General features: G+C 36.7%; 1 protein-coding gene across 4 annotated transcripts in view; it reads right to left on the reverse strand.

Moving 5' to 3' along the window:
* SLC24A3 (solute carrier family 24 member 3) overlaps nucleotides 1-14254 on the reverse strand; it is an 835148-nt gene that overhangs the window by 51498 nt on the left and 769396 nt on the right. For all 4 annotated transcript variants that reach the window (XM_074209360.1, XM_074209362.1, XM_074209363.1 and 1 more), the window contains exon 13: nucleotides 2777-2943. In XM_074209360.1, the coding sequence (XP_074065461.1) occupies nucleotides 2777-2943 (167 nt within the window). The remainder of the gene's footprint in view (nucleotides 1-2776; nucleotides 2944-14254) is intronic.

A 14254-nucleotide genomic window follows, 5' to 3' on the forward strand; every position in this document is an offset into this window, starting at 1 on the left:
TAGATTACTATTCAGTTCTATGATTATATATAAGGGATGGAAGCAAGATGATAAACTTCTTAAGGATATGGGATAATGGCAAAATCATAAGGCACACAATCTGTGTACCATTATTAGAAAAGTTCCAAAGAATATACTCTTGGAATTTAAGTGGTGAAAGGAGGCTGCTCTTGTTTCTTTTTAGCAGCTCTCATCCCACCCAACTGTATCCTACTGTCAAATAATGCTTATCTGTCTGTCTTTCTATCTGTCAATCTATTAACTATCTCTCTATCATCTGTTATTTAATTATTTAACTTTGAAGCTTAATGGTGTGTAGATAGGCAGATGAGCGCCTTGCCATTTTAAAGAAATGCATAGAATATCATACTATCAGAGGACAGAAGGAACTTTATCAAAACCTATACTTAAACAGAAATTGAACCTAGTAAGTTCCTTCTTGACTCCTGGAGACAGTTCACATAAGAGAGATTTCATCTATGAAGAGTGGCAACAGATGGCATCTAGGACATTTCAAAACACTGCCAAAAATTAAGGGGCAAGTATTCTTATTCCCATGGATAGGCAGGGGAACCAAGGCTGAGAACAGTCAGGTGAGGCAGCAGCACAGCATATACCAGTATAAATTCCACATGTGATCATAAGACCAAAGCTTTAGAGAGAGAGGGAAGGAACTTTAGAGACCATTTAGGGGTCCAGTTCCTTTATTTTAGGTTCCCTGAGCTTGGCAGCAGGGAAACCTTAGTTCAAATCTAGCCTCAGACACATACTATGTGACTCTAGACAACTCTTTTCTGCTTGTTTCATCATCTGTAGAATGGAGATAATTATAGGACCCACTTCCCAGGTTTGTTGTAAGGATCAAATGAGATAATTGTAAAGTGTTTAACATCTCACTCTATACACACACACATGCACACACATACACACACACACATATATAATTTATCAATTTATTTATACATTGATTTACTAATTATTGCAGATGAGGAAACCAAGGCCCAGAGTGGTTAAATGAAATGTCCAGGGTCATATAGCTAGGAAGTATCTAAGGTAGGATTTGAATCCAGGCTCCAACTTCCTGGCTCCCCCAATGCCTTACCCTAAACAGGAATCCAGGAAAATTCATGGCTGCATGTTTTAGTTTGGAAGAAGTGGACTTGAACAGCTGAAAGTGAGTAGGTCATTTTAGGATAGCACTTGCTTTTCCCCACCCTCTATGAATGACAAGAAATGCAAACCACATGTTGTAAGTAGCACAATTCTGTGTGGTTCCTTAGAACCTCAGTGTTTGAAAGACTAGAGAGACAGTTCTATGTACAAAAAACTGACTACTCTCTGAAAGTAGTTTGAGAGAATTGTTATTTTCCTGTTGAGAGAATTGGGAGAGTTTAGTTAAAAGTCCTTTGGGATACCTTGGCTGTCATCCTTTTAAAACCAAAACACATGTGCAACTTTCCCATTTAATGCCAAATGGCCCTTGGTGTGGACTTGGGGCTCTCCAAAGGTTTGCAGTCTCCAAGGAGGAATGTATTTCTATTTAGAAATACATCCAGTTCATATTTAGTGGCTTTGAAAGCCTTTTGAGAAGTGGAGTTGGGTTTTGTTGGCCTAACTACAAATGCCCTGGTTAAAATTGACCTTCTTGGCCAAACCATGCTTTTCCTTTAACCCTCTGTCTTATTCCTGTCTGGTTTGGCTCAATTGAACTTGGACTGAAAAAGAAATACTACAAGTTACATTTTCAATATGATTAGTGATTCAAAAAAAGTCTCAATTATCCAGCAGATAATTTTCCAGGTGGTTTGGACCAGGTCCCTATTTTTTCAAGGCTCATTAGCACCTCAGTTGGAAGAAGAAGGAAAGGGAATATTTAAGATAGGAGATCAGATGGGTCCATTTGATTCCCTTATTTACCCTTCGGACAAGAGATTAAGCTGTTGGATATACTTAGGTTAACTGTTTAGGTAACTCCATTACAAACACATAAGCCATTATAGAGAAGTATTAAAATGATAATATCACATCCATTATTATTTATCAAATGTCCAAACCTAAAATTTGATTCTCTATTTATATCTTGCAATACTAAACAGAAGATACATGCCAGGTTAATTGAGGCTTTTGAATTTAAGAATTCAATTCATCAAACTTTTATTAAGTACCTACTATGTGCAGAACATTGTGCTTGATGCTGTAGAATATAATCCAGAGATATATAACCCATGAAACCTGTGCTTATGGCAATTGTAATATTTCACACACATGTTAACTCTTTCTCGTGTCTAGTTGTGTAGTATTAGATTAGGTCTTTTACAATAGAAACATGAAGAGGAGATAGGGTCTAGTACAAGCATTGTAGTATTGTGGAAAGAATACTCAGATGACCTGAGTTCAAATACGAGCTTTTCAATCAGTATGACTGAGCAAATCATTAATCTCTCTAGATCCCAGTTTTCTCATCTATAAAATGAGAGAATTGAACAAGGTGAACTCTTTTTGGCTCCCCAATCTAGGACCCCTTCATTTTATAAATGAGGGGCCCAGAGAGATGAAACAGCTTGCTTTACCCACAGTCAAACACGGAATCAGGGGAAGAGGAGGGATCAGAACCCAAATATTCCAAGGGAAGTCCAATTTTCTGAATTGCTTTGGGTGTTAGGTCTCTCTGAACCATAACTGCAGCCACTAACCTTGTCTACCCGCAAGAGGTAGTGACACTGTTGTCTGAAGAGCTTCAGGGCTAGACAGGTTTTGAGGACTGAGTAACACTCACCATCCAAACCATCATATAGGAGAAGGCTGCAATCCACAGGGTGGAGGAGGCGAATGTCACCATAAACCACTTCTCCCATCGGGGTTTATTGCAGTTGGGGACAGTGAAGTATAAGACCAAACTCAGTGGCCAGGTGAACAGCCACTTCACTATTTCCAATTTGCCAGCTAGAGAAAAAAAATGGGTGAAGGGAGGAAGAAAGAAAAAAATATCAGATGACTTAATTTTCTATCTTCTCTGTTTCTACTTAAGTCCTGCTTGGATGGCCACATCCTGCCAGGATAATTTGATGCCTCTTAGATTTCTCAAACTTAGCATATATAAAATAAAACTTCCATTTTTCTGAAACTTTGCCTTCTTACAAATTTCCATGTTGTGTGTAGGGCACAGCTGACTTTCCAGTTACTCAAAGTCATGGTCTTAGAGATTTCCTTGAACTTTTTCTGTTTTCTATGTCCAATTAGATGCCAAATCTTGTCAATTCTCTCCCCTTACATGATCATTACAGTAATTCAAGCTTTCCCTAGACTTAAAAAAACCCAAGATTTTATTAATCTTTCTTAATATTGACATTGTTTCCCATTCTTGTGTGCAAATAGTATTTTTAAAAACAATAAAAGAAAAGGGGGAAAAATCACCTAACTGATTAAAATGTAGAAAAAAATGAAAATATATGGCACTTACAATGCTCTTGGATCTCCTACCTCTGCAAAGGAGTCAAGTGAGGGTGTCTGTTGTATTTCTTCTTTCAAGTCATGCTTATTTTTAATAAATTTTGAAACTCACTTTTGATTATTTTTGTATTTCTCTTTACATTGTGATAGTCATTGTATCATCTAGATTCTTATGGGAGTCTCTTTGCTCCCATACTCTTTACTGAGCTCCCTACTGGTATATTTATTCCCTCTCCAATTTATCCTCTTCATAGTTTCCAAACTGTTATTTGCAATATACAGAACTGATCATGTTTCCATTAAAATTTTTTTTAGTAGATCCCTATTGCCTCTTGGTTATGATATAAAATTCTCAACCTAGCATTTAAAGCATTCCATAACTCACTCTTTCTTACCTTTCCAGTCTTATTTCATAGCCCTTTATAAGTTCTCCATTTCAATCTGCATTGGCCTACTTGCTCCTCATACAAAGATACTTCACCTATCATCTCGTAGTTGGAACACATTCCCCCCAATCTTTGCTGCTCACTATGTCTCTCTTCCTTCAAAACTCAGCCCAAGGGCCACCTTCTATAGAATGCTCCCTGATTCCTTTATTTCTAGATATCACTTTTGTATCGCTTCCAGTATGCTTTGTTTTTACTTTTTAAATTCCTTGAATGTTGGAATTGTTTTCATTTTTGTCTTTACTCTCCCAGCACCCACACCAGTTTATTGGATGTACTTAATAGGTATTTAATGTGTCTGTAGGACTAACTTACTGGGTACTAATGTCTTCCCTAAGAGCTGAGTCTCAGAGTCAGGAAGTCCTTATGTTCAGAAAGTGACTGTGTGGTCCTCGATAAGTCACCAAACATTTAGTGTCCCAAGTGATTCTCTAAGACTATATACATTGCCAAGAAGGTTCCAGCTTATGTTTGTAGAGGAAATCCTTCATGAGGAACTCCCTTCATTGAGGATATCATTCTCCCCATGGGCCTGCTGCTTTTTTGGGGATTCCAGGAGAAAGAAAAGAGGAAAAAGGAAATTATCTTCTTGTTATCTTCTTGTCATTTTACCAGTTCTCTAAAGCATGAAGCTTGAGGGTATAAGGGAAGATCATATGGCAAGTGAAAAGGGGCAATAAAAGTCAAGAACTTTTGGCTGGAAGATTAAGGAGCAAGGGACTAATTAAGAAGGTTCATTGCCTTTTTTTAAGGTATAACAGATAATGGCTATTTTCATAGTTTGTTTACAAATATTAGTCTCAAGTTAGTAAATTTTCAAAGTGTTTATATGAGTGATTATTGGATCTATACCCTGAGGAGATTATTAAAAAGGGTAAAAACATCACCTATACAAAAATGTTCATAGTAGCTCTGTTTGTGGTGGCAAAGAAATGGAAACTGAGGGAATGTCCATCAATTGGGGAATAGCTTAATAAACTGTGATATATGTATGTAATGGAACACTATTGTTCTTTTAGAAACCAGGAGGGATGAGAATTCAGGGAAGCCTGGAAGGATTTGCATGAACTGATGCTGAGTGAGAACCAGAAGAACATTGTACATCCTAACAGCAACATAGGAGTGATAATCAACCTTAATGGACTTGCTCATACCAGCAGGGTAACAATCAGGCACAATTTTGGGATATCTGCAATGGAGAATGCCATCTGTATCCTGAGAAAGAATTGTGGAATTTGAATAGACCAAAGACTATTGCTTTGAATTTTAAAAAATGTTACCTTATGCAATTCTGCTATATCACATACTGTATGTTTCTTCCTTAAGGATATGAGTTCTCTCTCATCACATTCAACTTAGATCAATGCATCCTAGGGGAATGATGTAAAGACTAACAAACTGCCTTCTGTGGGGGTGGGGTGGGGGAGGGGAAACAAGATTGGGGGAAAATTGTAAAACTCAGAATAAATAAAACCTTTCTAAAATTAAAAAAGTGAGACATTGGTGATACAAAGACAAAAAGTCCTTACTTTCAAGGAGTTTAATATGCTAGCTATAGTTAAACAGATATGAAACATAATTTAATCTTTGTGAAAATAAGGAGAAAGTTGAGGAAATAGAGATATATACTATTTTTAAAATGGAGAAACTGAGAATCAAAAAGATGATAAAATTCAGTATTCAGTACTAGGACCAAAAGTAGAATGCAATAAAATAAAATAAAATAAATCCTCTGGTCTATGACTACTGTACTTTGCTAGATAAATAGAAAGTCCTCACTAAATCCTTGAAAAAATCAAGATCAGGGTAGCTAGGTTGTGTAGTGGATAAAGCACCGGCCTTGGAGTCAGGAGTACCTGGGTTCAAATCCGGTCTCAGAAACTTAATAATTACCTAGCTGTGTGGCCTTGGGCAAGCCACTTAACCCGGTTTGCCTTACAAAAACCTAAAAGGAAAAAATCAAGATCAAATATCTTTTTCAGGATGTTAATCCTCCGTAGTCTGAAAATTGGTGTGAGTTCCATCAATTCTTCTGTCCCTCTTTTGGGAAAGGAAGTAGGAAACCCATACCACAACTCCTTGAATGACTGCTGAAGCCAGCAGTACAGTTAAAAGTCATTTGTTTAAACATTTAGATGGGGAATTTTAATATCAACCAAGTACTTGGTTGGCCCTGATGCACAAATGGATAGGAAAATATGCACATCTCATTTTTTTAAAGTCAAATTTTTAAGAAAATAACTTCTGTCTTTGATGCTATATCTTAAGAAATATTGAACTCTGAGCGCAAGAAATGTTGAACTCTTGTGTGAAGTCTTTTTTTTGAATGGGAAGTGAATGGCTTTCAGTGAACATAGCGGCACCTTGTGGAATTATTACACATCACAAGTGTTCAATGGGGACCAATGAAGAAGTGGTCCCTGTGCTCGCTGATTTCAGCACTGGACCATAAGAAAGACCATATGAAAGATGTTTTTTCCTTATAATAACAATGTAGGTTTGAAAATTAATTTTGACTACATTATCTTAAAGCAAATAGGATTTGTGAAAGAATAAGAGAGCACAATTTTTAAATATGGCACATATTGACAGTCTAATCTTAGCACTGGGCTATTTGAGGGCATTTACTACTTGGGAGGAAAAGTAAGAAGCAGCATTGGAATCTGTGAGAGAGACACATAAAGGGAAGTTAGAGGATACTGAGGACAGACTTCTCTACTCCCCAGTTTTGTCTAGATCTTGCTTGCCCTTCCTTTCTTTTTCTCTCTTCCCAGAGATCATGGGAAGAGAAGGTGCTGCAATATTGAAGTGGCATGGATAGATAGTGTATAAAGTGGCAAGTATAAAAGAAAGAAAGGAAGAAGCTGAAAGATGAACTCCTACATAAGACCTACTCATAGATAACAGCTGAGTAGCTATTAAGTGCATTAGATAACCAAGAATTAACTGGGAGAAAATCCTAGCTTTGGGTGTTTCTAAATTAAATCTTACCTTAGAAAAGGTAAAACTACTGTCAACAGTTTCAAGACTCCTTATTTTAATATGCGGAGTTAATCGCAGTCAAGAATATGCTAGGTTTGATAAATTCATTTCCCAGTATTTCCTCATAGCCACCAATCTAATGACATATTTTGTTTACATTTTGCTTTGATGAATGAGCTGTGTATCCATTTATTCAATCTTCATGACATGCTACTATGTATATATCCTTCCTCTACCCTCTTTGCTACTCTAGTTCTGAAAATAGTAATTAAATCAACATTACCAAAATATTCCTCCCTGGCTACCACTCACCTCTATGTGCTGTCACCCCCTATTATAATGTGAGTTCCATAATGTATGGCATACTGCACAGGTCCTTAATGTTGACTGATTCAGTTATTGAGAAGGATCAAATGGATTAATGTATACAAAACACTCTCAACCTGAAAGCACAATATAAGTGTCAACTATTCTGGCTATGTGAAACCTGGTTGAATGTACTAATTAATATTCCTGATGTTTTTGTTATTTAATCTTAGTTCCAAGAGCTTCAAAGCACCATGAAATGGTTGGTGACAACATTTTCCCCAATTATTGATGAAGTTTTTGTTTTCTTTTGTACAGACAAGGGAAGATACATGTGGATTTGCAATGGGGGAGGGGAAATTATTTTTAATTCATATTATTCAATTTAAAAAAAGGATGAGAAAATTATATTGACTAATTTTGACCCTTTATTTTTTTGCAGAAGATAATTTAGCTAAATAATTGTATCAAATCATCTAAATTTTGAAAGGGAATGGGGTTGTAGTAGTCCTTAGTGAGCAAAAAGCAAACCAGTAAAAAAAAAAACACTACTTTTCTCCTCAACTCTAATTACATTGTTTTTAGTACCTTTGAATCTATTATATTTTTGCTGCCTCATAGAGTAAGAAAGCACTTAATTCACAAAGAAGTTGGAGATCCAGAGGCCTTGTCTTAGAACAAATTTTGTTTATTATGATGAACTAAGCTTTTACCACTTCCCAGGCTTTGTTTTTTCTACCCTAGTGCTTCCATTTACTGTCTTTTTTTTTTTTTTTTTAGGGTTTTTGTAAGGCAGACGGGGTTAAGTGGCTTGCCCAAGGCCACACAGCTAGGTAATTATTAAGTGTCTGAGATCGGATTTGAACCCAGGTACTCCTGACTCCAGGGCCGGTGCTTTATCCACTGCGCCACCTAGCCACCCCAACTTCCATTTATTGTTAAGCAGAGTTTGAAGTTGGTTCTCTCATGCTCATACAAGTTTCATTTCATTCAGCCTCAACTTTGGACACAGATATGTATTCTAAGGTTCACCACAAGAGGACAAATGACAATAGGCAAAGATTATATGGGAACACAGGACTGGGAGCTAGAAGGGACTTATCGAACACTGAGTCCAAGTCATCATTTTTAGAACAGAAAACTGATGTCTAGAAAAGTAAAATATTTGATAAATATCACCTAGGTCACTTGTCTCCCCTAAACTCTATCCTCTTCACAGGTTCCAGGCTCTAGCCATTAACCCTCATATGTGATCAGAAGTGAAAGGAATTTCAATATTTGCTCAATGCAGCCTCTGACTCAGCTTCTCATCTGCTTCAGGATTGTGTAAAAGTCATTGATCTGCATTTGAAAATGCCTCAGGGCATATAAAAAATAAACCAATATATACCAACAGGCAAAGAGCCTTCCCCACACCAAAAATCCCCAAATAAACCCCGACAACTTTTTTCTCCCTTCTTTTTCTGAAAGTAACCTTTATCTTTATGTCTTTGAGACTGGAGGAGATATAAGAGAAAATTTTATTTTTATGACTCTAAAAATAATATTTTTTATTTCTAAACTTCTGGCTAATTCTCATAAACTGGCAAAAACTAAGAGATCAACAAAAGTCATTAATTACCAACTATGTGCCATATAGCAGGTAAGGCACAGAGGAACAGCTAGATGGTACAGTGGTTAGGGTGTCATACTTGGAGTCAGAAAGATCTAAGTTCAAATGGCCTCTGACATTTACTAGCTATGACCTTGGGCAAGTCACTTAACCCATTTGTCTCAGTTTCCTCACCTTTAAAATGATCCATGGAAAGGAATGGTAAACAACTCTGGTATCTTAGCCCAGAAAACTCCAAATGAGATCACAGAGTCAGATACAACTGAAAAAAATAACTGACTGAATTGTTCTAGATCAAAGGGATACAAAGACATAGATGAAATAATTCTTCTGCTCAAGATGCTTTCCAGGTTGTTTAGAGTTTTTGGCACATTATCAAGAACTAAAAACACATTTAAATGTAAATTTATTAATACAATTCTTTTTTTTAAACTAGCTATGCCAAATATAATTATAGACCAAATAAAAATTTTAATAATACATTTTTGTTATTAAACAATCACTTTAGATGCATAAAAGATATTAAGAACATATTACCTATATTATAATTCATCCCATTTTACTTCAATTTCTTGAATAAATATGTTGGGGTCAGGAGATTTCTATTAAAATTGCTGGAAATTGTATCTTTTTAGTTTCATTTGACCCAGTGAAACCACCATGAAGCTGTAATTTCATTGACCACATGACAAGTGGGGTAGAGAAGCAGCTCTTGATTCTCAGCACAACAAATGATCTTTGCAGTTTGACTATAACAGTAAGCAGCAGATTGCATAAGCTCTAGCTCCAGATCTTGACCCTGTGAGAAAAAGCTTTGGCTGACTGGCGGACATGTATCTGTGTGTTTTAAGGATCGCCACAAGAGGGCAAATGGCGATAGGCAGACATTGGGATCCAGGATTGAGGACTGGAAGGGACTTACTGATCATGGAGTCTAATCCAAATTTTACAAAACAGAAACTGATGTCTAGGAAAGTGAAGCGATTTGACCATGGTCACCTAGATAATAAATAGCAGAACTTAGATTCAAACCCTGGTCTTTTGTGTCCATGACACTATTATACATGCCTTAGGGATGAACATAGACTTGATTTATTAAAATAATATCTTATAGAACTGATGATTGCAGATTTAAGCATATTTTTTCACTTTATTTTTTCTTGCTTTTTGTAGCATGGCCAATATGAAAATATGTTTTGCATGTTTTCACATGTGTAATGGATATCATATTGCTTGCCTTCTCAGGGGTTGGGGGAAGGGCTGGAGGAAGGGAGAGAATTTGGAACACAAAATAAAAATATGAATGCTAAAAAAAGAATAAAACAATAGCTCATATTTCTACAATTTTTTTTTTTACAAATTGCTTGCCTTAAAGCAATGCAGTGAGTTAGGCAGGACAAGTATTATGCCTGTTGTCCAAAAGGGACATAGTGGATGTCATAGATGGCATAGTGGATAGAGTGCTGGTCTCAAATTTGGCCTTAAGTTATATGAATATAGGCATGTCACTTAACCCTATCTGCCTCAGTTTCCTCATCTATAAAATGAGCTGGGGAAGGAAATGCAAACCATTTTAGTATCTTTGCCAAGAAAAGCCCAAATGGGGTCATGAAGAGTTGACCAGACTGAACAATAATAAGAGGAAAATGATATGTGGGCATACTTCAATAAACTTTGGATTCAGATAATTCTGCTGATTTATAGGTTATAGAATATGGGAATTTGGCTCATAATTTCAGAGATAATCATGCCTGGAAGGGAAAGGATATGGTTTGAAAATGAAGTCTTCTTGTTTTAGTAGCAAGATCCTGGTCCCACAAATAAGGTGGTTTTATGTATTGTATGTATGTATGTATGTATGTATTAATTTTTAGGAGTTGGCTCCAGGGGATAGTAAAGCAGAGGAGAAAAGAGGTATGGAAGGGATGACCAGAACTCAGGTCTACCCTGCAGCATCTCAGGGCTGTGGAGGAATTGTTGAAATCCCTGATATTGGACTGATAGCTTTAAGGCTCTCTGGCTCTTACAACTTAGGGGCAGACTCCTATTAGACTACATTGAAATGGAGCAGCAAAACAAGGATTTATCACTATTTATAGGGAAATAAATTGCATAAAATTAAAGATATAGTTCTGCAATGGCCCTTAGAGGTCATCTAGTTCAACTCCCTCATTTTGCTGATAAGGAAGTTAAATAACTTAGCCAAGTAGCAGAATTAAAATTTGAAAATATGTTCTTAGTCTGGATATTTAGTGCTTGTATCTCACTCTTTTCCTGTTCCTCTTATTCAGGAAGGATGTAAGGACCACAAAGATAAGAGTGTGGTCTTTCAATAATCTAAAGGGATGGAATTCCCTAGTGGCTGTCCATCTTTGCTGAATTAGAATGGATGAAGACTTGTGAACAGTGCCTAGAGTCTTCATTATGAATAATATTAATAGTTAACAGTCATATATAGTGATTTAAGGCTTCCAAAATAACTTGGAATGGGGCCACTCTAGCTAAGTCTTCAAGACAGAATATCACCTAAAATTAGGGAGATAGAACTGAAGATCTTTCACAATTCCTTGCTAGCATGATCTACTCCATCATCCTTGAAAGGGAGCAGAAGAAATATGAGTCAAGAGTAACAGACTGAATGATGGAGACTGGGGCTCAGTGCAAATGCAGGGGCCTAAGCCCTGGGCCATGGTTTACTTGCCTTGACATATCTTTAAAGTCTGTCTGCTGGAATGAATGTGTATACTCTGTATTAAGGATTTCTAAAATGGTAACATGCACCAGCATATGGAAAAAGTACATAATTCACCTAGCTATTTTTAATCAGAAAAAGATATTAACAAAATAAACGCTCCTCAAAACTTACCTGCAGGCTCACATCATGGAATTCTTTTTTTTCTCCCTAATCCTCATGTATTTTTTTTAATTAAAGATTTTATTTGAGTTTTACAATCCCCCCCATCTTACTTCTTTCCCCCACCCCCCTCATCATGGAAATCTAATAAAGGATTTCAGTTGGAGGAGTGAAGAAATATTTCAGAGGCAAGGTGGCATAGTGCTTAGACAGCCTACCTCTGACACATAAGAGCTCAGTAACCCTGGGAAAATTATGTAACCTTTCAGTTCTACAATCCAAACACCAACACTAATAACAAAATCAACACCAATAAAACCCAACACCAAGAATCAACAACAGTAACTGGAATTTATAGAGCATCTTATGGTTTGCAAATTGTTTTACAAATATTGGTACTATTGTTACCCCTATTTTCAAAAGAAATTGAAATAAAGGTTAGGTGACTTGCCCACAGATCCTCATTTTACAGATGATGAAACTGAAGTAAAGTGACTTGACCAAGATAGTAAATATTTGAACTCTTGTCCTTCCTTGAATTCCAGACCTAACACTCTATACATTTTTGCCACCCACCTGCCTCTCTTGGATGAGATTATGAATGCCAGAAGATGCTGACCTACATTGGGAGAGGATATTTCCTCACACAGAAGCTCCCTATAATAATCAAAGTATACTTCCAGTCCACTTCCCCTCTAAGATATTTAAAATGAAATTTTTTTCTTATGAGCTAGGAAGGAAGGAAGGAAAAGGAAATGTATTAGTGAGTGGCAAAAATTTCTGATTTTTTTCTACCACGAAAACACATCCAAATAAGTAAAAATCTGATAGTCCTGGCCCTGGTTTTTCTTAGGGAAACTAATAAGTATGAAACTTTCTACTTGTTCTTATTATAATTTTAATGATAATAATAAGTAACTTTTATGTAGCAATTTAGCATTTCTAAAGCATTTTATATATGTTTTTTAATTTATTAAGATGTTGATCATGGAGCAAATTCCTACCCAGTCCTGAGAGAGTTCTGCATTATGTACCACATGCTGTCCACTATGACCTAATTCAAGTGAGAAAGGATTAATGTCCATGCTACTTTCACTTGGACCCAGGACTGGCTTTTTCTTTAGTTTTTAATTATTTAAATTTTTTAAAAAAATTTATTTAAAGCAATGGGGTTAGGTGACTTGCCCAATGTCACATAGTTAAGCAATTATTAGCTAGGTGGAACAGTGGATAGGGTACTGATCTTAGAAGCAAGAGGATGGTAGTTTGAATACAGCCTCAGACATTTGCCAGTTACTAGCTGTGTGATCTTGGGCAAGTCATTTAACCCTGATTGTCTCAGGGCCATCTCCAGTTGTCATGATTCATATATGTCCACTGTACCCAGATGGCTCTGGAGGAGAAAGTGAGACTGGTTACTTAGGATAGCATCCATCCCCCTCACTCAAATCCAATTTACATGCTTGTCATGGCATCATCTCCCTGATATCTTGGTCTTCCTTGAGAATGAAGGACAACCCCCCCCCAACAAGCAAAATAAACATTAATAGGACCACAGAATCTCAAAACTGAAACAAATCCCAAAGACACTATGTTCTAACCTATACCTAACTAGGTATCCCCTTTGCAACATCCCTGCAAAGTGGTCATGCCTCTTTAAGACCTCTAGTGAAGAGAGAGTCCCAAAGGAGCAACTCATTCTACTTTTCATTTGCTCTAATCATTAGCATGCATCAAGTTTAAATATCTCCCTCTGCAACTTCTACCCATTACTCAATTTTTCCCCCCTGAGGCTAAACAAAAAAATAATTAAATTAAGTTTTAAATTGTTAGATTATTAGAAGGAATCTTAGAGATCATCTTATCCAAGCCTTTCATTTTACAGATGAGGCAAACTGATTCCCATGAGAATCTGTTCAGGATCACACATTCAGTGTATAACAACAGAGCTATGTCTCAAAGCCAGACCTTCTGACCTCAGATCCAATGTCCTCTTCTACTACATCATGTTGAAATCTAATCCCTTTTCCATGTGGGATAGGAACTGGACTTTGGAATTTTATTAGCAAGGGAATGGTTGAAGATACAGGTTGATGCCTTCTCTGAAATGGTGAGTTTTCAAAGATTGGCCTAGAGACTTGCCCAAGATCACATAGCCATTATGTGTCAGAGATATAGCATGAACCCAATCCTTCTTGACTCGGAGGTCAGCTCTTTACCCACTTTTTCATATTGCCTTTGTCTTCCACATGATAATCCTTTTAATATATGAAGATAGCTATCATGTCTCTTCTTCATGTTAAACATCTCAGTCCCTTCAGTTGAGCTTTGTGAGATATTACTCTACAGTGCCCCCAAACATGTTGTTTCCTCTTCTATACATTTTGCAGCCTTTCAATGAACTCTTTATGTGTTATGTCCAGATCTAAACACAAAATGCCAAATATGGTTTAGACTAGGACTTAACTTTGGCTCCATGGACCCTCAAGGGACCCATGGGTAGATTTTAGAGGGTCCATGAACTTGAATGGAAACAACAGCTAAATGACCATTTCCTTCAAATACTTCTAAACATTATTTTGAGTAGGGATGCCTAGGCTCCAC

The sequence above is a fragment of the Macrotis lagotis genome, chromosome 1, assembly GCF_037893015.1.
Source record: "Macrotis lagotis isolate mMagLag1 chromosome 1, bilby.v1.9.chrom.fasta, whole genome shotgun sequence".
NCBI classification, from domain to species: Eukaryota; Metazoa; Chordata; class Mammalia; order Peramelemorphia; family Peramelidae; genus Macrotis; species Macrotis lagotis.